Source organism: Mastigoproctus giganteus, chromosome 13 (assembly GCF_048544385.1).
Source record: "Mastigoproctus giganteus isolate SK-2022 chromosome 13, ASM4854438v1, whole genome shotgun sequence".
Classification (NCBI taxonomy): domain Eukaryota; kingdom Metazoa; phylum Arthropoda; class Arachnida; order Uropygi; family Thelyphonidae; genus Mastigoproctus; species Mastigoproctus giganteus.
In genome coordinates, this window is record NC_143587.1 from 134471378 (window position 1) to 134498978 (window position 27601).

The following is a 27601-nucleotide window of genomic DNA, read 5'->3' on the forward strand; positions in this document are numbered from 1 at the left end:
AAAAGGGATGAATCTGATTGGTCCACTTGATATCGATGGTTCGACTGTTGATGATCCTGCTCATATAGCAAACAAACTGAATGAGTATTTTGAATCAACATTCACACATGAAGCAAAAAAAAAAAAAAAAAAAAATTAAGGTTTGAAAATGCCAGAAAGTTATCAAATTGTAGCAGGGTGCTTAATGATTTTGTAATAAATGAGAACAAATGGAGGAGAAACTATTGAAGTTAAACCTAAGCAAGGCCTGGGGTGGATGTTATCTATTCAGTTATATTAAAGCAGGCGGCAAAGGAACTAAGCAAACCCATAGCCATAATTATGAGAGCATCCTTGGACTTGGGGGAGGTCCCCATGGATTGGAGATGTGCAAATGTATCCCCAATTCGCAAAGGGGGATCGAATGGTGACAGGAGTAATTTCAGACCAGTTAGTTTAACTTCTGTTCCGGGTAAAATAATGGAGTTACTGATTAAAGATGCATTGCAGGATCATCTAGACAAGACTGCAGCAATAATTCAGACACAGCATGGGTTTGTTAAGGGAAAGTCTAGTCTGACAAATTTGATTGGACATTATGATGTGGTTACAATGGAACTGGATGCAAAAACTAATTTTGATATCATATACTTGGATTTTGGGAAAGCTTTTGACAACACTGTTGCGCATGCAAGACTACTGTACAAATTGGAGCAGAATGGTATTAATGGTAAGTTGCTACAATGGATAAAAGGATGGTTGAGTGGGAGAAGACAGAGGGTGGTAATCAGTGGACGCTGCTCTTCATTAACTAATGTTATTAGTGGAGTCCCACAGGGTTTGGTATTGGGTCCACTTTTGTTTTGTATATTTATCAATGATATTGATGAAGGTATATCAGGCTTAGTGTCAAAGTTTGTGGATGATACAAAGGTTGGCAGGGTTGTTAATGACAGTAATAGCAGTGTGCTACTGCAACAGGATCTAGATAATTTTGGCAGATGGGTTAAGAAGTGGCAACTGAAGTTTAACCTTGACAAATGCAAAGTACTGCATATGGGTAGAAGTAACCCCGAAGGAACGTACCAACTGTGTGGTACTGCAATTAGGGTGGTAGAAAATTAAAAACACCTCGGAGTAATTGTGCAGTCAGATATGAAGTTTTCTGAACAATGCAGATAGGATGCAAGAGCAGGTCATGGGGTTTTGTCAATGTTATACAGGAATTTTGCTAGCAGGGAAAAGGAGGTAACTGTTCCTCTGTATAAGGCAATGGTCAGCCACGCCTTGAGTACTGCGTACAAATCTGGAAGCCTCATTTTAGGAAGGATGTAGATTTGTTTTGAGCGTGTACAGAGAAGGACCATAAGATTGGTGAGGGGAATGAAGGGATCCTTTTACCAAGAGGGGCTTAAGGCCTGCAAATTGCAGTGGCTGGGGACTGGGCACCTGCAAGATGATCTGATTGAGGTGTATAAGGCCTTGAATGGGTTGAGCATGCTGAATTCTGATGGAATTTTTCCACTTGTTCAGATTACGAACCTAAGGGGCATAAATTCGAATTGAGGTAAAGACAGCTGTAGAATAGATGTGCGGAAATTTGCCTTTTGCCAGCGGGTGGTTAATTGCTGGAACAAATTTCCATCTTTTGTTGTGGAAGTTGATAGGTTAAATAAATTTAAGGAGGAACTGGATGAATATTTAGAGGGAATGGTTGTGTGAATTTTTTTTTGGTTGATACTATATAAGCTCATACGCTTGCTTTCTTGCATCACATGCCATGATTACTATTACTACTACTATTACTGTTTCACTGGATAGGAAATGGAAAGAAGAGGTGCCAGAAATCTTCTGCCAAAAATTTAGCACTAAGACTGAACTTGAACAAGCATTAGCATAGTCACATGATGCAAGAAAGCAAGCTTATATAGCATCTGCCAAGAAAAAAAAAAAAAAAAAACCCTTATTTCACCCATCCACTCTGTAAATGAAGTAGATGAAACTCTGTAAATGAAACTCTGTAAATGAAGTAGCAGTGAATTATGTAGCATGTTTTATGCTGTAATTATGTTTGTTTTATTACAATTTCCTGATCATTGCAATTCTTTTTATATGAAAAAATAATACATTTACCATAATGGCATTACACCTTGTGCACACAGACAATCATAATTCACATCAGAACTTGTGCCCCTCCAGAAAAACTTCTTACATCACAGGTAATGTAATTACTGTTTTTTTGGTTGATGATGCTGTATTGGGCTTGCTTTCTTGCCTTACTTGTTACCACTAATACTAAGTGGTTATTAGCATTGGCAATAAAGGCACATGATGCATGAATGCAAACTTATATAGTATCAGCAAAAAAAAAAAAAAAAAAACTTCTCATTTCACCCATCCACTCACTCCAAATGTTTGTCTAGTTCTGCCTTGACTCTTTTTAAGTTATCAACTTCTACAACAACAGATGGAAGTTTGTTCGAGCAATCAACCACCCGCTGCCTAAAGGCAAATTTCTGCACATCTACCCCACAGGCAATTATTCTGAGCAAGAGGAAGAATCCCATCAGCACTGAGCATGCTCAAACCATTCAAGGCTTTATACACCTCAATCAGATCATCTCACATGTGCCTAGTCTTCAGACACTGTAATTTGCAAAACTTAAGCCTTTCTTCATAAGAGCAACCCTTTGTTCCATTCAGCAATTATGTTTCCCTTCTCTGTACTCGTTCCAGTAGCTCTACATCCTTCTTAAAATGTGGCCTCCAGACCTGTATACAGTACTCAAGGTGTGGCCTGACCGTTGCCTTATACAACGGGATAATCACCTCCTTATCCCTGCTAGAAAAATTCCTTGATTACAAGAGTAGCGGTGCATTATAGCCAAAGCAGCTTATGCCCCATAATAACAACAACAAGAGTAGCTCATTGATCATGAGGTACTTTTGTAGATGTCTGCACTGCTCAGAAAACTTCACATCTGCCTGCGCAATTATCATCAGGTCCTTTTCGTTCTTTACCACTGTCAGTGTAGTACCACACATTTGATATACTACTCTAGGGGTACTGTTTCTCATATGCAGTACTTTACATTTGTCAATTATTATTATTATTAGCCATATGGTGTAAGGAAGCCTGAGGCTTATGCTGCACTAGCCAAAAAAAAAAAAAAAAAAAAATTCTGAATTACCCCAACAGGGAGTCAGAAGTAGACGGAAATCACCAAGAAAGAGTTGAATGATGATATCCAGCTCAGGACCCTGGGTGTGCCAAGCCCATACTCAACAGATGTGAGCCCCTGGCTGCCCCCTCCAAACTGCCCCAAGGAATACGCCTGCTCACTTCTGTACATAAAGGTTGTTGTGTATATAAAGTTATAATGAATTAGATTCATTTAATATCCGATAAGGAAGCAACCAAAATAGAACTATACAAATCTTACATGAATAATAATTCCTGATTTAAATTTGAACAGATATAGTAAACAGAAAATAAGGTAATTAATAATTAAAACATATTTACCGGTATTATCTATACAACAGAGTGAACTACAACGTTTAGGTTGAAATATTAATGAAGAATAAATTTTTAATCTTCATCATCATCTTCGTCTGGTACAAAAATGTCATTTTCTTCGAGAAATGCGGCACCCTCTTTGCTAATCGTCGCACCCAAATACAGACCAGGTAAAACAGTTAAGAGCACCCTAACTAACCCAAATGGAGTTTTTTTGGGCTCAGGAAGGACAGCACCTGTTTCAGTTGTAATTTTTGTCCTCATCTTCATCATATAAGGACTTATGGATTTGTTGACACTATACTTCGTGGAATTAAAACTCCTCTGTATCATTCTCCCAACAGCAGCCATTTCCCATGTGTAACTTATGTTAGTAGTATAATCTCGTTGCTATCGGTAAGTTACGAGAGAGCATCCAACATGGCATCCACCTGCAAGTACTTTGATGAAGATGCAGTTTATAGAATCAATAAGCGAGGCCATGTAGATTTTGGTTTAGTTCTTGAAAATTCAGAATTTGTTAGTAGTGATGAAGAAGATTTAGATGACGGAAGTCTGGCTGATTGGAAGCGTATGAAGCGTGGACACATTAGAGTTGCCTGGCATCCAAAAGGCAAGGAAGAGATTCTGCTGGAAAGGAAGGTAATTCAATCATTTGATCACTAGTTGTTGCGTATAGCTGTTATTTTCCTTATTGAATAAGCTAGATACGTTTATAGTGCATTATTATTATTTATTTAATTTTTCGCTGGCGGAGCCACAAGAAAATCGGAACGTTATGACACAACTCAAATTATATGTTATGTTCATTTGCTCTATTTGAAGGTTCCGAATTTTAAAATTACTTATACAATTTCTATTTCTAATTAAGTTATGTAGTCAGTGTGTCCTCTTTTCATATTATTTTACTTTACTGAGCTGATGTGGAAAAGACAGATTTAATTTTAAAAAAATGTATGTTAACATGCATTTTAAACTCTTTCACTCCATTTTCATATTAATATTTTGTACAGTAATTCTGAATTAGCCTCTATAATTCCCTCTCTGTCTCACAAAATCAGTCTGAACATGTGCTGCAACCAGTCAACATCCGTTTACTGTCCAACTTTTCTTCTTCCTCATTTATCCTTCTACTTCGGTTTTTATTTCCTGAAAATTACAATCCACAGAAATTGAAGTCAAATGGCAACAAGTATCTTCTTTCATCTTCTCAATCTTCAACCCTTGCACAGTATTACTAAGTTCTATGGGTTCTAAAAATATTTAGTGCGTGGGGTTTTAATAAAATAATAGGTACGTAGTATGCAGTGTTTGATGATATTTGCAACTATAGTCTAAACAAACAAGCTTTTGCTTTAGGGGCACCATTCAGGTATAGTGCTTTCACACCATATAATCTTAATCTTTTCCATTAGAAATAAAGTTTTTTTTAATATAAGAAAGAGATAAAAAAAAACCTAATTTCATCTGTCTATTCCCTCCAATACTTTTTTGCTAGTTCTTCCTTGAATTTATGTAAGCTATCAACTTCAACAGGTGGAAGTTTGTTCCAGCAATCAACCACCTACTAGCTAAAAGAAAACTTCTACACATCTATTCTGCAACCTTACTTCCCCCAATTTGAATTTATGCTCCCTCAAGTGTGTAGTCTGAGCAAGAGGAAGGATCCCATTGGCAGTGAGCTTGCTCAGTCCATTCAAAGCCTTAAACACCAACAGCAAATTCAAAATGGGAAGCATTCAAAGAACTTATCTTGGAAGCTACTAGGCTTTACATACCAACTAAGAAATATTTTTTAAGGTTTAGGCCGAAATGGATGTCAGAAAAACTAATGAGACGTATGGCAGAGAAGAAAAATGCATGGGATATGGGATACATATAAATTAATATGTGACACAGAAGCCTGTGACAAATATAAGTTGATCTGTAACCAAGTTACAAAGGAGGTTAGGCAGGCAAAGGCAGATTACGAGAAATCTTTGGCAAAGGATGCAAAGAAAAACAGCAAATAGTTCTTTACTTATGTAAACTCTAGAAGGAAAGGAATGAATCAGTTTGGACCACTTAACATAGATGAGTTGACTATTGATGATCATGCTCAGGTAGCTGATAAACTGAATGAGTATTTTGCATCTACAATCACATGAGGAGGTATTCAAAAAAGGAGAGTGCCAGAAGTTTATCAAATTCTAACAGGGAGCTAAGTGATTTGTTGAAGTTAAGCATTAAAAAGGCACCTGGGGTGGACGGGATCTAGCCAGTTATATTAAAGGAGGTATCAAAGGAAGTAAGCAAATCCTGAGCCATAATTATGAGCACTTCCTTGGACTCAGGAGAGGTACCCATAGACTGGAGATGTGCAAATGTGACCTCAATTCACAAAGGGGAACAAAGACTGACACAAATAATTATAGACCTGTGAGTTTAACTTCTGTTCCAGGAAAATTAATGGAGGCACTGGTTAAAGAAGCACTGCAGGATCATCTAGACAAGACTTCAGTTATAGCTCGGACATAGCATGGTTTTGTTAAGGACAAGTCTTGCCTGACCAATTTGATTGGATACTATGATGCAGTCACAAAAGAACTGGGTGCAGAGAATAACTTTGATATTATATATTTGGATCTTAGAAAGGCTTTTGATACTGTTGCATATGGAAGACTGCTGCACAAATTGGAGCAGTGTGGCATTGGAGGCAAATTGCTGCTATGGATAAAGGGGTGGTTGAGGGGGAGAAGACAGAAAGTGGTAATCAATGGACACTGCTCATTGTGGACTAATGTTATTAGTGGAGTCCCTCAGGGTTCAGTGTTGGGTCCATTATTGTTTTCTGTATTTGTAAATAATATTGATGATTGTATATCAAGCTTAATGTCCAAGTTTGCAGACGATACAAAGATTGGCAGGGTTGTTAAGGACACTACTGATGCTATGCTGCTGCAACAGGATCTGGAAAGGTTGAGCAGATGGGCTATGGATAAAGAGGTGGTTGAGGGGGAGAAGACAGAAAGTGGTAATCAATGGACACTTCTCATCATGGACTAATGTTATTAGTGGAGTCCCTCAGGGTTCAGTGTTGGGTCCATTATTGTTTTCTGTATTTATAAATAATATTGATGATGGTATATCAAGCTTAATGTCCAAGTTTGCAGACGATACGAAGATTGGCAGGGTTGTTAAGGACACTACTGATGCTATGCTGCTGCAACAGGATCTGGAAAGGTTGAGCAGATGGGCTGAGAGGTGGCAAATGAAGTTTAACATTGACAAATGTTAAATACTACATATGGGAAACAGCAACCCCAGGGCAACGTATCAACTCTGTGCTACTACACTGACAGTGGTAGAGAATGAAATCGACCTGGGGGTAATTGTGCAGGCAGATATGAAGTTCTCTGAGCAGTGCAGATGAGCTGCAAGAGTAGCTCATGGTGTCTTGTTAATGATATACAGGAATTTTTCTAGCAGGGATAAGGAGGTGATTATCCCCTTGTATAAGGCAATGGTCAGGCCACACCCTGAGTACTGTATACAGGTCTGGAGGCCTCATTTCAAGAAGGATGTAGAGCTGCTGGAACAAGTCCAGAGAAGGGCAACAAGATTAGTGAATGGAACAAAGGGTTGCTCTTACAAAGAAAGGCTTAATTTCTGCAAATTACAGTGTCTGGAGACTAGGCACCAGCAAGGTGATCTGATAGAGGTGTATAAAGCCTTGAATGGCTTGAGCATGCTCAATGCCGATGGGATTGTACCTCTTACTCAGAATAATCACCTGTGAGGGCATAAATTCAGATTGAAGAAAGACAGATGTAGGATATATGTGCGGAAATTTGCCTTTAGCCAGCAGGTAGTTGGTTGGTGGAACAGACTTCCATCCCTTGTTGTGGAAGTTGATTGCCTAAATAAATTTAAGGCTCAGCTGGACAGGTATTTCAAACGAACGGAGGGGTGAAGTGGAAGTGTGTTTTTTTTTTTTTTTTGGCTGATGCTGCATAAGCTTGCTTTCTTGCATCAAATGCCTCTACTAATGATAATGATAAACACCTCAGTCATATCACCTTGCAGGTGCCTAATCTTCAGATGCTGCAATTTGCAGAAGTGAAGCCATTCTTGGTGAGACCACTCCTTTGTTCCACTCACCAATCTCATTATCCTTCTCTATACTTATTCCAGCAGCTCAACACTTCCTAAAACCTTCCTAAAATGAGGCCAACAGACTTGTATGCAGTACTCAAGATGTGGCTCAAGCACTGGCTTATACAGTGATAATTACTTCCTTATCCCTGCTAGCAAAATTCCTGTATATCATTGACAAAACACCTTGGGTTGGCCTGGGAGCGTGTCTGCATTGCTCAGAGAACCTCATATCTGATTGCACAATTATCCTCAGATCTTTTTCATTTTCCACTACCCTGAGTAGTACCACACAGTTGGTACATTACTCTGAGGTTACTGCTACCCATATGCATCTTAAACACCTTTGCATTTGTCAATGTTAAACTTTAGTTGCCATTTCCTATCTAACTAACTTTTCTAAATCCTGTTTCAGTAGCACACTGCCATTCATGTCATTAACAACCCTGCCAACCTTTGTATCATCTGCAAACTTGGATATTAAGCATGATATACCTTCATCAATATCATTGATAAATATACAAAAGAACAATGGGCCCAACACTGAACCCTGTGGGACACCACTAGTTACATTAGTCCCCAAAGAGCAGTATCCATTGATTACCACTCTGTCTTCTCCTACTCAACTACCCTTTTATCCATTGTAGCAGCTTGCCTTTAATACCATACTACTGCAACTTGTACAGTAGTCTTCCATGCACAACAGTGTCAAAATCTTTCCTGAAATCCAAGATATCAATGATATCAAAATTATATTTTTGCATCCAGTTCCTTTGTAACCACATCATAGTATCCAATCAAATTTTTCAGACAAGACTTTCCCTTAACAAACCCATTTGGTGTCTGAATTATTACTGCAGCCTTGTCTAGATGATCCTGCAATGCATCTTTAACAGAAGTTAAACTAACTGGTCTGTAATTACTCGTGTCACTCTTAGATCCCCCTTTGTGAATTGGGCATACATTTGCACAACTCCAGTCTGTGGGGACTTCCCCTGATTCCAAGGATGCTTCGTAATTATGGCTGACTGTTTGTTTGCTTACTTCCTTTGCTGCCTCCCTTAATATAATTGGATAGATCCCATCCACCACAGGCACCTTTCTTAAGTTTAACTTCACAATTTCTCTTCCACTTTCCTCTCAGTTATTACAAAATAATTTAGTTCCCTGTTTAGCATTTGATAAACTTATGGCATTCCCTTCCTTATGGCATTAATGCAAAATACTCAATTCAGTTTGTCAGCAATCTGAGCATGATCATCAACAGGTGAACCATCGATATTAAGTGGACCAATTTGATTCATCCCATTCCTTCTAGTGTTTACATACGTAAAGAAGTCTTTTCTGTTTTTTCTTCGCATCCTCTTCCAGAGATTTCTTGGGAGAAAAGTAATAAATAAAAGAAGTATGTGGGAGAAAAGTAATAAATATACTGTTGTAATTAAACTTGAATGGCTATGTTTAGAGGGCATAAAACTAGTTTTATTTATTTTTCAGTAAAGTTAACGTTAGTTTTGATTTATATTTAATCAAAACTAACGTTAACATTTAGTATTGATTTATATGGTTGATTCATACATTTAAATGATTTATATGGAGATAACTATACTAGTAAGTAAGAGCTTCCATAGGCTCTATGTATCTTACATTATATTAACATTCAAGAATAAACAAAGGAATTATCTTTATTCAGTCTATAGGAATTATTCTTATCCAACTCTCCTAGAATGCAGATAAATTAAGAATGATAATTTAAAATAATTTTAAAACTGAGTGTGGTTCCTCACCATCAGCCCACGATTAATTCAGTACCTCAGGATTCTGTTGTAGTCCCCAACCTGACCCCAGAAAATGCGGGTTAAATATATAAGTTAGAAAGAAATATGATGAAAAATAAAAAAATATGAAATCCACGGAAAATCTCCTCCCTGAAGACGTTTTGACATGTGTTAGAATAAAACTGACCTCAGGTCAGTTTTATTCCAACACACATGCGGGAGAATCTCTTTAAAATAAAGGTACCTAAATTTTCATGTTTTGCAGTAACAAGGCCCATCAGAAGTGTGAAAACTTGATCTTAACATATATTGGTAATGGCAAATGATGCAAGAAAGCAAGCATATACAGCATCAGCCAAAAAAAAAAACCCTTCTCACATCGTTTGTCCTTCCCCTCCAATAGTTTGCCTAGTTCTTCCTTGAATTTATCTAAACTGTACACTTTAACAACATGTGGAAGTTTATTCTAACAATCAACCTCCTGCTGACTGAAGGCAAACTTCCACACATCAATCCTGCAGCAATCCTTCCTCAGTTTTAATTTGTACCACCTCATGTCTGTCATTTGAGCAAGAATCCCATCAGCATTGAGCTCGTTCAATCCATTCAAAGCTTTAAACACCTCAATCAGATTACCTCAAAGGTGATCTCTAGATGTTGCAATGTGCAGGACTGAAGCCTTTCTTGGTAAGAGCACCCTTTTTTCCCCATCACCAACCTTGTTGCCTCTTTCTGTACTCATTCTAGCAGATCTGCATCCTTCCTAAAATGAGGCCTCCAGATCTGAATGCAGTCAAGATGTGGCCTTATCATTATACATATTTTTTATACATATTTATACATATTTTTTATACATATTTATACATATTTTTTACAATGGGCTTAATCATATTCTTTATACAATGGGATAATCACTTCCTTATTCCTTCTAGCAAAATTTCTGTATATCATTATACAGGAATTTTGAGCGAGGGCGCTGACTCTTTAGAAAATAAAGCTGCGAGTTACAGGCTCCGAAAAAAACGATAAGTGTTTGCTTTTTATTTACATAATTGTTATTTTATATTGTACTTAATACGTAGTCTTATAGTTATAATTATGCTGGTTATTTTTATTTTAATTTATATAAACAGTTTTTGTAGATATACGTAATACTTTATAAAACCGTTATTTCATTCGAATATTGCAGGCATTGTTTTTGTATATAGTGATAGGGAATTCAAATTTTTAATTGAGGGGTAGCTAGGTAGCTCTAACGTATAATTATAGAAACAGTAATACGCTTCACTGTTTCTATTAGATAGTGTAGTATTGACATTTAATTTAATTTAATTTATTGATCTTATTAATTTAAAATATCATGCCCCAAACTAGAGCAGCAAAGCAACGGGCACAAAGTGGCAGGAGTGCTGTGACTCTTGGGAGAACTGAGGGGGGCGATTCTCCAATGCATCACAGCCTAAAAAAATGTGTAACTTGTGAAATGTTTGCCGAACTATCTGGAACAGAACATGATATTGCCATGGGGTGCGTGATGTAAGGTGTAAGGAAATCAGGCGACAACTCAGCGTTGTTATGGGTCTATATGAGACTTTGAAGGACAGGGTGGATGCCCTCGAAAGATCTAAATTGAGGGGCCCATCAGGCTCTCAGCTGCCCACATCAACGCCAGAGCTTGCACTTGGTCATCACGCAACACAGTGGCAACCCCGAAGGCAGATTGCACTGCTCCCAAAGGAACTAGTAGTTGTTGGTGACTCTATTGTCAGGGAAACGGGGGAACATCCTTTGTAAAAAGGATAGGTGGAACAGAACCAGGGTATGTCTGCCAGGGGCAAAGGTTGATGACGTTGTAGAGCAGATATCATCTTTTAGGGACACAAAAGGTGATATAGTTGTACACGTTGGCACTAATGATATTAAGAGTAGGAGACTGGCAGAATTACTTAACAAGTACAGGTCACTGTTGAAAAAAAGTCGTGAATTAGGTTTGAATTTGAAAGTGTCTGCAATTCTGCCCAGACACGATAGGAGGGAGTATATGATGAGAGCCTTGTCGATCAATTCGGCCCTGGAAAGATTGTGCAAGGCTCAAGGGATAGAATTTTTTTCAGCCTGGACTGTACTGGTTAACAGGAGAGACTGCTTCTACAGGGATGGGATACACTTAAATAGAAAGGGTGCAAGAATATTTGCTGATGCTGTCGAGGCAGTGTTAGGTGGGTCGGAAAACTGATAGCTTGGGGGGGGATACAAGGACTAATAGTTTAACAGTAGCCGTAGGCAGAGGTGAAGGTGATTCTTGTACAACTTCTATTAGAATAAGTAGTGACCTGGAGCGTGGGGTGTTGGGGGTTTCAGGGACGTATGGCAGTCATCCTGAAATAGGTGGGTATATGGGATGTGTTAGGGTAACTAAGAATAGGAGTAGGAGCATGTATGCTTGCATGTATACCAATGCTAGGAGTATAGTAAATAAATTTGATGAATTTGAAGTGTTGGTTAAGACATCAAAGGCGGATATTGTTGGGATATCAGAGACGTGGTGTCACACAGATATAAGGAATGCCAAACTGGAATTTGGGGAGTACAATGTGTACAGAAAGGATAGACAGGATAGGAAGGGAGGAGGTGTTATGCTGTTAATAAAGAAAAACATAAAATCAAAAGAAGTGCATCCAGTTGATATAGATGAACAGTGCACTGTTGAGTCAGTTTGGTGTGACATAAGCACTGCAAAAGCAAAAATTAGAGTAGGAGTGTGTTATAGGCCTAATGACTCCAATGAGTACAATGAACAATTGTACAGAGAAATAGAGTGGGCTAGTAAATTGGAATGTCTTATAATGGGGGATTTTAACTTCCCAGATATTGACTGGAACTTGTGGGTTGGGCACTCACATACTAGTCAGACTTTTGTGGATTTATTGGATGATTGTTTTCTGCAGCAGCATGTTCGAGAGGCAACCAGAGAAAGTAATACTCTTGATCTGGTTATCACCAGTGATCATTCATGTATTAGGAATTTGCAGATAAAAGAACCACTAGGTGGCAGTGATCACAGTGTACTGACGTGGGATTTACTTAAAGATTTAATTACCATCAGGGGTAAAGGAAAAGGTTTTTGCTTCCGTAAAGGCGAGTACAGTGGTCTCCGACAGTTTTTAAATTCTGTACAGTGGGATCAACTGACGATGTTACCAACAGTAAATTCTAAGTGGGAAGCATTCAAGGAATTAATCGTGGAAGCTACCAAAAGTTTCATACCTATTAAGAAATATAGTTCAAGGTTTAGGCCTAAATGGTTATCTAATGAACTAATGAGACTCGTAACAGAGAAGAAAAATGCATGGGATGCATATAAATTATCAAGCGACTCAGAAGCCTATGGCAGATATAAGTTAATCTGTAATCAGGTCACAAAGGAGGTTCGGCAGGCGAAGGCAGATTACGAGAAATCCTTGGCAAAAGATGCTAAGAAAAACAGCAAGGATTTCTTTACTTATATAAACTCTAAAAGGAAGGGGATGAATCTGATTGGTCCACTTGACATCGATGGTTCGACTGTTCATGATCCTGCTCAGATAGCAAACAAACTGAATGAGTATTTTGCATCTACATTCACACGTGAGGAATTATTAAGGTTTGAAAATGGCAGAAGGTTATCAAATTATAGCAAGATACTTAATGATTTTGTAATAACTGAGAGCAAAGTGGAAGAGAAATTGTTGAAGTTAAACGTAAGAAAAGCACCTGGGGTGGATGGGATCTATCCAGTTATATTAAAGGAGGCGGCAAAGCAACTAAGCAAACCGTTAGCCATAATTATGAGAGCATCCTTGGACTCAGGGGAGGTTCTCACGGACTGGAGATGTGCAAATGTATCCCCAATTCACAAAGGGGGATCAAAGGATGACACGAGTAATTACAGACCAGTTAGTTTAACTTCTGTTCCGGGTAAAATAATGGAGCTGCTTGATAAAGATGCATTGCAGGATCATCTAGACAAGACTGCAGCAATAATTCAGACACAGCATGGGTTTGTTAAGGAAAAGTCTTGTCTGACAAATTTGATAGGTTATTATGATGTGGTTACAAAGGAACTGGATGCAAAAAATAATTTTGATATCATATATTTGGATTTCAGGAAAGCTTTTGACACTGTTGCGCATGGAAGACTGTTGTACAAATTGGAGCAGAATGGTATTAAGGGTAAGTTGCTACAATGGATAAAAGGATGGTTAAGTGCGATAAGACAGAGGGTGGTAATCAATCGGTGCTGCTCTTCTTGGACTAATGTTATTAATGGAGTCCCACAGGGTTCGGTGTTAGGTCCACTGTTGTTTTGTATATTTATCAATGATATTGATGAAGGTATATCGGGCTTAATGTCGAAGTTTGCAGATGATACAAAGGTTGGCAGGGTTGTTAATGACAGTAATGGCAGTGTGCTACTGCAACAGGATCTGGATAATTTGGGCAGATGGGCTAAGAAGTGGCAACTGAAGTTTAACCTTGACAAATGCAAAGTACTGCATATGGGTGGAAGTAACCCCAGAGAAACGTACCAACTGTGTGGTACTACACTTAAGGTGGTAGAAAATGAAAAAGACCTGGGAGTAATTGTGCATTCAGATATGAAGTTTTCTGAGCAATGCAGATAGGCTGCCAGGGCAGGTCGTGGGGTTTTGTCAATGATATATAGGAATTTTGCTAGCAGGGAAAAGGAGGTGATTATCCCTCTGTATAAGGCAATGGTCAGGCCACGCCTTGAGTACTGCGTACAGGTCTGGAGGCCTCATTTTAGGAAGGATGTAGATTTACTTGAGCGTGTACAGAGAAGTGCAACAAGATTGTTGAGGGGAATGAAGGGAACCTCTTACCAAGAGAGGCTTAAGTTCTGCAAATTGCAGTGGCTGGAAACTAGGCACCTGCACAGTGATCTGATTGAGGTATATAAGGCCTTGGATGGGTTGTGCACGCTGAATTCTGATGGGATCCTTCCACTTGTTCAGATTACGAACCTAAGGGGGCATAAATTCAAATTAAGAAAAGACAGATGTAGAATAGATGTGTGGAAATTTGCCTTTAGCCAGCGGGTGGTGAATTGCTGGAACAAACTTCCATCTGTCGTTGTGGAAGTTGATAGGTTGAATAAATTTAAGGAGGAACTGGACAGGCATTTGGAGGGAATGGTGTGTTTTTTTTTTTTTTTGGCTGATGCTGCATAAGCTCATACATTTGCTTTCTTGCATCACATGCCACTACTAGTACCTCATGAACTATACTCACAGTCTATCTGTCCTGCTTAGAAAACTACATATCTGACTACACAGTTACCTTCGGGTCTTCATTTTCTGCTACCATGGTTAACAGTTAGTATGTTAATCTGGAATTGCTGCTACCCATATGCAATACTTTGCCTTTTTCAATGTTAAACTTCAATTGCCATTTCTCTGCCCAACTGCTTAATTTCACTAGACCTTGTTGTAGTAGCATACCTTGATTACTATCATAAACCATTCTGGCAACCTTTGTACCATCTGCAGACTTGAACATTGTGTGTGATATACCTTCATCAGTGTTTTTATTGTTATTATTAGCTGTATGGTGCATTAACCCAAGCATGGTACTAAGTACTATAGGTTCTAACACCTCTCGTGTTTGGGGTTTACATGAAAAAAAAAAAAAAAAAAGGAAGCCTGAGGCTTATGCTGCACCAGCCAAAAAAAATTCAGAGTTACCCTGAGAAAGAGAGAGAGAGAGAGAGTCAGCAATAGTAGAAGGAAATCACCAAGAAAGAGAAGAATGATGATATCCAGCTCAGGACCCTGGGTGTGCCAAGTCCATACTCATCAGATGTGAGCCCCTGGGGTTAATAAATAAGGAAAAGAACAATGGGTCCAGCACTGAACCCTTATATCTAATAACAAATAAAATTAAATAATTAAAAGTTTACTAAAAAATTAACTTTGACTGCATTTCTCTTAGTGACTATGCAAAAATGGATATCAGTTGCCAAACATTATGTAGGAAACCAAGAGAATGTTAACAGGTCAAAAAAAATTATTGCAAAATATTGGAAAATAAAATATTTTGTTTTCCAAACTAAAGGTTTAGTAAAGTGATTAGCCTTGTTTCCTTCCCCCCATATTTGTGCATAATTTTAATGCCTTTCTTGACAATAGTTAAGGATATTTATAACTATATTTGAAATTATTAATAATATTTGATTTGAGACAACTCTTGTGTCTTTTATTTTGTATATATAAGTGAGCATTTGTACTATCAAAAAGGTCTGTGTGGAGTTAAGTTTTAAGCAGTAATGTGTGAGTGATGATTTAGTTAAAAAAGTTTAACCCTTTGCCCTGTCCACATATATTTTGCATGTACTGAGCTGTTCGTTCGTTTGAAATAGTTACTTTTAATCCAGCTAGCAGCATTTTCAAAAGCTGTTATGATGTCTCTGCTGGGTATGGCCGAAAAAAGTTCTATAAATAAACCAATTAAAAAGGCCCACACATTACGAAATATACCAAGAAGAGATGACGGAAAACTCGTTTGTAGAAGGTGTCATTGTTGTTACACAAAAATCATATCGAAGGAAAATCGCAAAGAAGCAATGAAAAAATCTAAACAAGTCTCAACAGAATGTGTCGAATGTGACAAACCATTTTGCCCACCTTGTTTAAATGAATACCATAAATAATATTATGTAGTGTATTGAATGAGAAATAAAAGCTATTTATTTATATTTGTGCATTTTTTATATATTTAGTAACTCCACCATATTATTTCAGATAATTCACATTCTTGCGCTTTGTGAATCAGATGTAGTAGTAGTAGTAGTGGCATGTGATGCAAGAAAGCAAATGTATGAGCTTATGCAGCATCAGCCAAAAAAAAAAAAATCACACCATTCCCTCCAAATGCCTGTCTAGTTCCTCCTTAAATTTATTCAACCTATCAACTTCCACAACGACAGATGGAAGTTTGTTCCAGCAATTAACCACCCGCTGGCTAAAGGCAAATTTCAGCACATCCAATCTACATCTGTCTTTTCTTAATTTGAATTTATGATCCCTTAGGTTCGTAATCTGAACAAGTGGAAGGATCCCATTAGAATTCAGCGTGCTGAACCCATTCAAGGCCTTATACACCTCAATCAGATCACCGCGCAGGTGCCTAGTCTCCAGCCACTGCAATTTGCAGAACTTAAGCCTCTCTTGATAAGAGGATCCCTTCATTCCCCTCACTAATCTTGTTGCCCTTCTCTGTACACGCTCAAGTAAATCTACATCCTTCCTAAAATGAGGCCTCCAGACCTGTACGGAGGTACAGGTCTGGAGGCCTCAGACCTGTACCTCCGTACAGGTCTGAGGTCTAAGTACTCAAGGCGTGGCCTGACCATTGCCTTATACAGAGGGATAATCACCTCCTTTTCCCTGCTAGCAAAATTCCTATATATCATTGACAAAACCCCACGACCTGCCCTGGCAGCCTGTCTGCATTGCTCAGAAAACTTCATATCTGCCTGCACAATTACTCCCAGGTCTTTTTCATTTTCTACCACCTTAAGTGTAGTACCACACAGTTGGTACGTTTCTCTGGGGTTACTTCTACCCATATGCAGTACTTTGCATTTGTCAAGGTTAAACTTCAGTTGCCACATCTTAGTCCATTTGCCCAAATTATCTAGATCCTGTTGCAGTAGCACACTGCCATTACTGTCATTAACAACCCTGCCAACCTTTGTATCATCTGCAAACTTCGACACTAAGCCTGATATTCCTTCATCAATATCATTGATAAATATACAAAACAACAGTGGACCCAACACCGAACCCTGTGGGACTCCACTAATAACATTAGTCCAAGAAGAGCAGCACACATTGATTACTACCCTCTGTCTTCTCCCACTTAACCATCCGTTTATCCATTGTAGCAACTTACCCTTAATACCATTCTGCTCCAATTTGTACAATAGTCTTCCATGTGCAACAGTGTCAAAAGCTTTCCTGAAATCCAAATATATGATATCAAAATTATTTTTTGCATCCAGTTCCTTTGTAACCACATCATAATATCCTATCAAATTTGTCAGACAAGACATTCCCTTAACAAACCCATGCTGTGTCTGAATTATTGCTGCAGTCTTGTCTAGATGATCCTGCAATGCATCTTTAACCAGCGACTCCATTATTTTACCCGGAACAGAAGTTAAACTAACTGGTCTGTAATTACCTGTGTCACCCTTCGATCCCCCTTTGTGAATTGTTGATACATTTGCACATCTGCAGTCCGTGGGAACCTCCCCTGAGTCCAAGGATGCTCTCATAATTATGGCTAACGGTTTGCTTAGTTGCTTTGCCGCCTCCTTTAATATAACTGGATAGATCCCATCCACCCCAGGTGCTTTTCTTACGTTTAACTTCAACAATTTCTCTTCCACTTTACTCTCAGTTATTACAAAATCATTAAGTATCCTGCTACAATTTGATAACCTTCTGCCATTTTCAAACCTTAATAATTCCTCACGTTTGAATGTAGATGCAAAATACTCATTCAGTTTGTTTGCTATCTGAGCAGGATCATCAACAGTCGAACCATCTATGTCAAGTGGACCAATAAGATTCATCACCTTCCTTTTAGAGTTTATATAAGTAAAGAAATCCTTGCTGTTTTTCTTAGCATCTTTTGCCAAGGATTTCTCGTAATCTGCCTTCGCCTGCCTAACCTCCTTTGTAACTTGGTTACAGATCAACTTGTAGCTATCATAGGCTTCTGTGTCACGTGTTAATTTGTATGCATCCCATGCATTTTTCTTCTCTGTTACGAGTCTCATTAGTTCATTTGACAACCATTTAGGCCTAAACCTTGAACAATATTTCTTAATAGGTATGAAACTTTTAGTAGCATCCATGATTAATTCCTTGAATGCTTCCCACTTAGAATTTACTGTTGGTAACATCGTCAGTTGATCCCACTGTACAGAATTTAAAAACTGTCGGAGACCACTGTACTCGCCTTTACGGAAGCAAAAACCCTTTCCTTTACCCCTGATGGTAATTAAATCTTTAAGTAAATCCCACGTCAGTACACTGTGATTACTGCCACCTAGTGGTTCTTTTATCTGCAAATTCCTAATACATGAATGATCACTGCTGATAACCAGATCAAGAGTATTACTTTCTCTGGTTGCCTCACAAACATGCTGCTGCAGAAAACAATCATCCAATAAATCCACAAAAGTCTGACTAGTGTGTGAGTGACCAACCCACAAGTTCCAGTCAATATCTGGGAAGTTGAAATCCCCCATTATAAGACATTCCGATTTACTAGCCCACTCTATTTCTCTGTACAATTGTTCATTGTACTTGTTCGAGTCATTAGGCCTATAACACACTCCTACTCTTATTTTTGCTTTCGCAGTGCTTATGTCACACCAAACTGACTCAACAGTGCACTGTTCATCTATATCAACTGGATGCACTTCTTTTGATTTTATGTTTTTCTTAATTAACAGCATAATACCTCCTCCCTTCCTATCCTTTCTATCCTTTCTGTACACATTGTACTCCCCAAATTCCAGTTCGGCATTCATTATATCAGTGTGACACCATGTCTCTGATATTCCAACAATATCTGCCGTGTATGTCTTGACCAACACTTCAAATTCATCTAATTTATTTACTATACTTCTAGCATTTGTATACATGCTCCTACTCCTATTCTTTGTTACCCTAACACATCCCATATACCCACCCGTTCCGCGATGACCACCACCCGTCCCTGAAACCCCCAACACCCCACGCTCCAGGTCGCTACTTATTCTAATAGAAGTTGTGCAAGAATCACCTTCACCTCTGCCTACAGCTACTGTTAAACTATTAGTTCTTGTATCCCCCCAAGCCATCAGTTTTCCGACCCACCTAACACTGCCTCGATAGCATCAGCAAATATTCTTGCACCCTTTCTATTTAAGTGTATCCCATCCCTGTAGAAGCTGTGATGCACACTGAGTTGGAAAGCATAAACTATAACACGTTTAGATCAAAAAACTGAGTAAGTTTCAGACGTTTATCGAAAATTTATCATATTTAAAACTCCAGTGAGTATGTATCGCAGGCGATGCACAAGCGTATAGAAAATACGTTGTGTGTATCACAGGCGATGCACAAGTGTATAGAAAATACGTCGTAGATATCACATGTGATGCACGGGACAGACAAAGGGTTAAGAAACTGCCTTATCACAGCCTTATTTAAGTATTGAGAGTAAAAATGTGCAGCAAATATAGTCCTATATCTGCTGATATTTTTTTCTTGTATTTTGAACTTGTAGGTAGAACTGTTTCAAGTTTTTTTTCTAATTGACTTGAATTGGAGCTAGCAGTTAAATAAATTTTCAGCGACATCATTTTTATTCTCTAATTTTAACTTATTGGCAGTCACAGAGGTGTTTTGATCTACTCATGTTTTTTTTAGCTCTTTTACACTTTAAAAACCATTCTTTTGACTTAGGAGTAACTACCAAATAATAGTAAAATAATGGAGTCACTGGTTAAAGATGCATTGCAGGATCATCTAGGCAAGACTGCAGCAATAATTCAGACACAGCATGGGTTTATTAAGGAAAGTCTTGTCTGGCAAATTTGATTGGATACTATGATGTGGTTACAAAGGAACTGGATGCAGAAAATAATTTTGATATCATATACTTGGATTTCAGAAAAGCTTTTGACACTGTTGTGCATGAAAGACTACTGTACAAATTGGTGCAGAATGGTATTAAGGGTAAGTTGCTACAATGGATAAAAGGGTGGTTGAGTGGAAGAAAACAGAGGGTGGTAATAAGTGGATGCTCCTCTTCATTAACTAATGTTATTAGTGGAGTCCCACAGGATTTGGTGTTGGGCCCACTGTTGTTTTGTATATTTATCAGTGATATTGATGAAGGTATATCAGGCTTAGTGTCAAAGTTTGCAGATGATACAAAGGTTGGCAGGGTTGTTAATGACAGTAATGGCAGTGTGCTACTGCAACAGGATCTAGAAAATTTGGCAGATGGGCTGTTTGAAGTGGCAAGTGAAGTTTAACATTGACAAATGCAAAGTACTGCATATGGGTAGAAGTAACCCCAGAGGAACGTACCAACTGTGTGATACTACACTTAATGTGGTAGAAAATGAAAAACACCTGGGAGTAATTGTGCAGTCAGATATGAAGTTTGCTGAGCAATGCAAACAGGCTACAAGAGCAGGTCATGAAGTTTTGTCAATGATATACAGGAATTTTGCTATCAGGGAAAAGGAGGTGATTATCCCTTTGTATAAGGCAATGGTCAGGCCATTCCTTGAGTACTGCATACAGGTCTGCAGGCGTCATTTTAGGAAGAATGTAGATTTGCTTGAGCGTGTACAGAGAAGGATCACAAGTTTGGTGAGGTGAATGAAGGGAATCTCTTACCAAGAGAGGCTTAAGTTCTGAAAATTGCAGTGGCTGGAGACTAGGCACCTGTGGTCTGATCTGATTGAGGTGTATAAGGCATTGAATAGGTTGAACACTGAATTCTGTTGGGATAAGACACTTAGCATTAGCATTAATAGAGGCATTTGATGCAAGAAAGCAAGCTTATGCAGCATCAGGAAAAAAAAAACCAACTTCCAATTCACCCCTCTTTTCGTTCAAAATACCCGTCCAGCTGAGTTTTAAATTATTTAGGCTATCAACTTCCACAAAAAGGGATGGAAGTCTGTTCCACCAACCAAACACCCGCTGGCTAGAGGCAAATTTCCGCACGTCTATCCTACATATGTCTTTCCTCAATTTGAATTTATGCCCTCTCAGGTGATTATTCTGAGCTAGAGGAAGAATCCCATCAGCATTGAGCATGCTCAAACCATTCAAGGCTTTATACACCTCTATCAGATCACCTCGCTGGTGCCTAGTCTCCAGACACTGTAATATGCAAAACTTAAGCCTTTCTTCGTAAGAGCACCCCTTTGTTCCATTCACTAATCTTGTTGTCCTTCTCTGTACTCGTTCCAGCAGCTCTACATCCTTCTTGAAATGAGGCCTCCAGACCTGTATACAGTACTCTAGGTGTGGCCTGACCATTGCCTTATACAAGGGAATAATCACCTCCTTATCCCTGCTGGAAAAATTCCTGTAAATCATTAAACAATACTCCATGAGCTACTCTTGCAGCCCGTCTGCACTGCTCAGAGAACTTCATATCTGCCTGCACAACCACCCCCTAGTCCCTTTCATTCTCTACCACTGTCAGTGTAGTACCACAGAGTTGATACGTTGCTCTGGGGTTGCTGTTTCCCATGTGTAGTACTTTACATTTGTCAATGTTAAACTTCATTTGCCACCTCTCAGCCCATCTGCTCAGCCTTTCCAGATCCTGTTGCAGCAGCATAGTGTCAGTAGTGTCCTTGACAACCCTGCCAACCTTTGTATCGTCTGCAAACTTGGACATTAAGCTTGATACACCATGATCAATATCATTTATAAATACAGAAAACAATAATGGACCCAACACTGAGCCCTGAGGGACTCCACTAATAACATTAGTCCACGATGAGCAGTGTCCATTGATTACCACCCTCTGTCTTCTCCCCCTCAACCACCCCTTTATCCATAGCAGCAATTTGCCTCCAATGTCACACTGCTCCAATTTGTGTAGCAGTCTTCCATGTGCAACAGTATCAAAAGCCTTTCTAAGATCCAAGTATATATTATCAAAGCTATTCCCTGCATCCAGTTCTTTTGTGACTGCATCATAATATCCAATCAAATTGGTCAGGCAAGACTTCCCCTTAACAAAACCATGCTGTGTCCGAGCTATAACTGAAGTCTTGTCTAAATGATCCTGCAGTGCTTCTTTAACCAGTGCCTCCAGTAATTTTCCTGGAACAGAAGTTAAGCTCACAGGTCTATAATTACTTGTGTCAGCTTTTGATCCTCCTTTGTGAATTGGGGTCACATTTGCACATTTCCAGTCTATGGATGCCTCCCCTGAGTCCAAGAAAGCTCTCATAATTATGGCTAAGGGTTTGCTTACTTCCTTTGCTGCCTCCTTTAATATAACTGGATAGATCCCATCCACCCCGGGTGCCTTTCTTGTGTTTATCTTCAACAGTTTCTCCTCCACTTTACTCCCAGTTATTTCAAGATTCTGTAGCTTACTGCTAGAGTTCAATACACCTCTGGCATTCCCCTCGCTGAATAACTCCTTGTGTGAATGTCGATGCAAAATATTCATTTAGTTTGTTAGCTACCTGAGCAGGGTCATCAACAGTTGACCCATCAATATCAAGTGGACCAATCTGATTCATCCCCTTCCTTCTAGAGTTTACATAAGTAAAGAACTCTTTGCTGTTTTTCTTTGCATCCCTTGCCAAGGATTTCTCGTAATCTGCCTTCGCCTGCCTAACCTCCTTTGTAACTTGGTTGCATATCAACTTGTATCTATCATAGGCTTCTGTGTCATGTGTTAATTTGTAAGTATCCCATGCATTTTTCTTCTCTGCCATATGCCTCATTAGTTCATCTGACATCCATTTTGGCCTAAACCTTGAACAATATTTCTTAGTTGGTATGTAAAGCCTAGTAGCTTCCAAGATTAATTCTTTGAATGCTTCCCATTTTGAATTTGCTGTTGGTAACATCCTCAGTTGGTCCCACTGTATAGAATTTAAATACTGTCTCAGTCCATCGTAGTCGCCTTTACGGAAGCAATAACCCTTCCCTTTACCCCTAATGGTAGTTACCTCTTTGAGTAAATCCCACTTCAGCATACTGCGATCACTGCCACCTAGTGGTTCATTTATCTGCAGATTCTTAATGCATGAAGGATCACTGCTGATAATCAAATCAAGAGTATTACTCCCTCTAGTTGCCTCCCGAACATGCTGATGTAGAAAACAATCATCCAATAAATCCACAAAAGCCCTGCTAGTGTGTGAGTGACCAGCCCCCAAATTCCAGTCAATATCTGGGAAATTAATATATCAGGAAATTAATATATATAATATATCAGATTTGTTTGTCAGCTATTATCTCAATCTATCTGAATGCCCAGTACTTGCAGCACAAAAGTGGGGAAGTCAATAGACGAAAAGTGCAGGATGGTTATAAAATAAGTTTCCCTATTCAGGAGACCCTAGTGTCAAAACGGTTAGAGATAGCACTGTGAAAATCAGTGGGTATGTCATTTAGGGTATTGGGAAGCAATCTGTAGGGAAAAAAAATTAGTTCAAATTTCTGCCACCAGGGGAAAATTGGCATTGTAAACATGAGATGGAATATGTAACTTAGGATTAGATTTTAATATCAGAATTTAGAAATCTACAGATATTGTTTTATGTGCTTTCCATCACTTGAGATGTGAAAACGGAGGACTGCGTGTGACACAGTTTCACATAGCGTATCACTGGGGATCTTGGCTACATACTGTTTAATGCTTGCATTCAAATCGACAAGCATCTGTATGCCGCTATGGTAAATTGTCTGTCAGGTATCCCCATAGCCAGAAATCACAGGGATTCAGATCTGCTGATTGGGCTGGCAGAACTGCAGTAGTCTCTAGAAAGGATGCGATCATTTCTGAATGTTGAATGGAGCAGTTCCTACACTGGTCGACCAACGTGTTCCTACGCTTGCTCCGATTATGAATCTATGGGGGCATAAATTCAAATTAAGGAAAGACAAATGTAGAATAGATGTGCGGAAATTTGCTTTTAGCCAGTGGGTTGTTAATTGGTGGAACAAACTTCCATCTGTCGTTGTAGAAGTTGATAGCTTAAATAAATTCAAGGAGGAACTGGACAAACTTTTAGAGGGAATGGTTGTGTCAATTATTTAAAAAAAAATTTTTTTTTTTTTGGATGATGCTACATAAGCTCATACGTTTGCTTTCTTGCAACACATGCCCCTATTACTATTACCAGTGCTTTTCAGAGTAAATTATTTCCCTAGTTTGTCTTTTAAAACTTTGGGGAAATTATTGCCTAACTCACTATTTTTTGCATGATTTTGAATGTCGGCCAGCAGATTAAAATGCTGAATTAAATGCATTAAAATATTAATTACTGCATATTATAGTGTATAAATCAACTTCTATCAGGTGAAAGCCCTGAAAATTTGTGTTTAATCATATAATTTCCATACAAGTGGCCTCCTTTTTTACATTTATCTTTCACATCATTCCATGTAATATTAATAACTTGTATTCTAGTGAAATGTGCATTAAGAACCACTGTCTACTTTTCAATTCAATTTTTTCTACTCAAGTTATTTTCTATTAGCATTAGCAGAGGAATAAGATGCACGAAAGCAAGCTTATATAGCATCAGCCAAAAAAAAAAAAAAGTCCCATTTCACCCATCCATTCACTCCAAATGTTTGTCTAGTTCTGCCTTGAACTTAAAATTTAAGTTGTTGACCTCCGCTACAACATGGATGTCTGTTCCAACTATCAACTACCTGCTGCATAAAGGCAAGTTTGCAGAAAAACACCTGGGAGTAATTGTGCAGTCAGATATGAAGTTTGCTGAACAATGCAGACAGGCTGCAAGAGCAGATCTATTCTACAATTGTCTTTCCTCAGTTTGAATTTATGTTCCCTCAGGTGAGTAATCTGAGCAAGAGGAAGAATTCCATTAGCATTGAGCTTGCTCAAACCATTCAAGGCCTTATACACTTCATTCAAATCACCTTGCAGGTGCCTAGTCTCCAGAAGCTGCAATTTGCAGAACTTTAGCTTTTCTTGGTAACACCAACCCTTTGTTCCACTGACCAATCTCGTTGCCCTTTTCTGTACTCATTCCCACAGCTCTACATCTTTCCTAAAATGAGGACTCCAGACCTGTATACAGTACTCAAGATGTGGCCTTACCACTGCCTTATACAGGGAGACAATCACCCCCTTATCCCTGTTAGCAAAATTTCTGTATATCATTGACAAGACACCATGAGCTACTCTTGCAGCTTGTTTGCATTGCTCAGAAAACTTCATCTCTTACTGCACGATCACTCCCAGGTCTTTTTCATTTTCTACCACCCAAACTGTAGTACTACACAGTTGGTATGTTACTGTGGGGTTACTGCTACCCATATGCATTATTTTACATTTGTCAATGTTAAACTTCAGTTGCCACCTCTGAACTAGGGCTTGCATAAAACCGAGAAATTTCAAAACAGAGTTTAACTGAAGTTTACTCTTAAAACTGGTTTTAAAACTGATTTTCTCAGACTTAGGGAAAATAATTAAAAGCTCATAACACAGGTATTTATTTTATTTTGGGTAGATTGTACATATCGTAATCAAATCTTTTAAACAAAATCTATCACCTCTTATAGTAAAAAAAAATAAAAAAATAAAAATGCTCCAAAAAAGTAACCAGCTTGAGATTATACAAAATTACAAATTGTATTCAAATCCTTTGAATAAAAACTATCTTCTCGTATAGTAAACAAAAAAATAATAAGCCCTATAATAATAATAATAATAAATAAATAAAAATAATGTGAAAAAAAAAACAACTTGAGGGAATTACTTTACTATTTATTGCTCAGCTTTTTTCTGAAAATGATCCTTTAAAAAACACAGTATATTAGGCATTTTTCCTGATAAATTTGACCTTATTTTTGTGTTAAAGAGACCAGTGATCAAAAACATTCTCTCAGATTGGACACTTGTTGGTTTAATGGTCAGCAGTGCTCTATAAACTTTCTCCAGCCTTTCACTTCTACTGCTAGTTGCCTCCAAAATTTTAAATTCTTTGCTGATTTACAATTCACTCGGATATTTTGAAGGCTCTTCAGTTAATCTCTTTATTACACTATCATACTCTCACATGAGTGTATCTCCAACATTGGAACTAGACAAGTCTTTGTTTTCTTCTAAAAGAACAGTTTGTTTATTTTCAGTTTCTTCATTCAATGCTAAGACTCCTTCGGAATGTTTTACGAATAATATCTGATAAATCTCTTCAGCATGCTTTTTTAAAACTTGCTTACTTGGAAAAACAAAAGTTCTTTAACCTGAATCTTCTTTCCTAAACTTTTTGGGATTGTGTAGATAGCTCAGCAAAGCCACAGTTTGGCAATTTTGTCTTGCATTGTAACGCTGCAAAAGGCTTTGGTGAAACTTGAAAGCAAATGGGTTTTCTGCTGTATCAAGCTTAGCAAGCAGAAATTCTATTGAAGACTCTGCTTTAACCCCAATGTAACCCCAATTCACAAAGGAGGATCAAAGGCTGACACAAGTAATTATAGACCTGTTAGTTTAACTTCTGTTCCAGGTAAATTAATGGAGGCACTGGTTAAAGAAGCACTGCAGGATCATCTAGACAAGAATTCAGTTATAGCTCAGACGCAGCATGGGTTTGTTAAGGGCAGGTCTTGCCTGACCAATTTGATTGGATACTATGATGTAGTCACAAAAGAACTGGATGCAGGGAATAACTTTGATATTATATATTTGGATCTTAGAAAGGCTTTTGATACTGTTGCACATGGAAGACTGCTGCACAAATTGGAGCAGTGTGGCATTGGAGGCAAATTGCTGCTATGGATAAGGGGATGGTTGAGTGGCAGAAGACAGAGAGTGGTAATCAATGGACACTGCTCAACGTGGACTAATGTTATTAGTGGAGGCCCTCAGGGCTCAGTGTTGGGTCCGTTGTTGTTTTTGGTGTTTATGAATGATATTGATGATGGGATATCAAGTTTAATGTCCAAGTTTGCAGATGATACAAAGGTTGGCAGGGTTGTTAAGGACACTACTGACGCTATGCTGCTGCAACAGGATCTGGAAAGGTTGAACAGATGGGCTGAGAGATGGCAAATGAAGTTTAACATTGACAAATGTAAAGTACTACATATGGGAAACAGTAACCCCAGAGCAACGTATCAACTCTGCGGTACTACACTGACAGTGGTGGAGAATGAAAAGGACCTGGGGGTAATTGTGCAGGCAGATATGAAGTTCTCTGAGCAGTGCAGACGAGCTGCAAGAGTAGCTCATGGTGTCTTATCAATGATATACAGGAATTTTTCTAGCAGGGATAAGGAGGTGATTATTCCCTTGTATAAGGCAATGGTTAGGCCACATCTTGAGTACTGTATACAGGTATGGAGGCCTCATTTCAAGAAGGATGTAGAGCTGCTGGAACGGGTAC

General features: G+C 38.5%; 2 protein-coding genes across 3 annotated transcripts in view; one reads left to right on the forward strand and one right to left on the reverse strand.

Annotated features, from left to right (window-relative positions):
• The window catches only part of LOC150076457 (essential MCU regulator, mitochondrial-like), a 43861-nt gene extending 39935 nt beyond the window's left edge, over window positions 1–3926 (reverse strand). Inside the window, exon 1 of the mRNA XM_090387795.1 lies at window positions 3503–3926. Coding sequence (XP_090243921.1) covers window positions 3569–3847 — 279 coding nt within the window. The 5' untranslated portion in view covers window positions 3848–3926 and the 3' untranslated portion in view covers window positions 3503–3568. The remainder of the gene's footprint in view (window positions 1–3502) is intronic.
• Window positions 3915–27601, forward strand: part of LOC150076458 ((E3-independent) E2 ubiquitin-conjugating enzyme UBE2O) — a 758089-nt gene continuing 734402 nt past the window's right edge. For both annotated transcript variants that reach the window (XM_090387793.1, XM_090387794.1), the window contains exon 1: window positions 3915–4138. In XM_090387793.1, coding sequence (XP_090243919.1) covers window positions 3917–4138 — 222 coding nt within the window. In that variant the 5' untranslated portion in view covers window positions 3915–3916. The remainder of the gene's footprint in view (window positions 4139–27601) is intronic.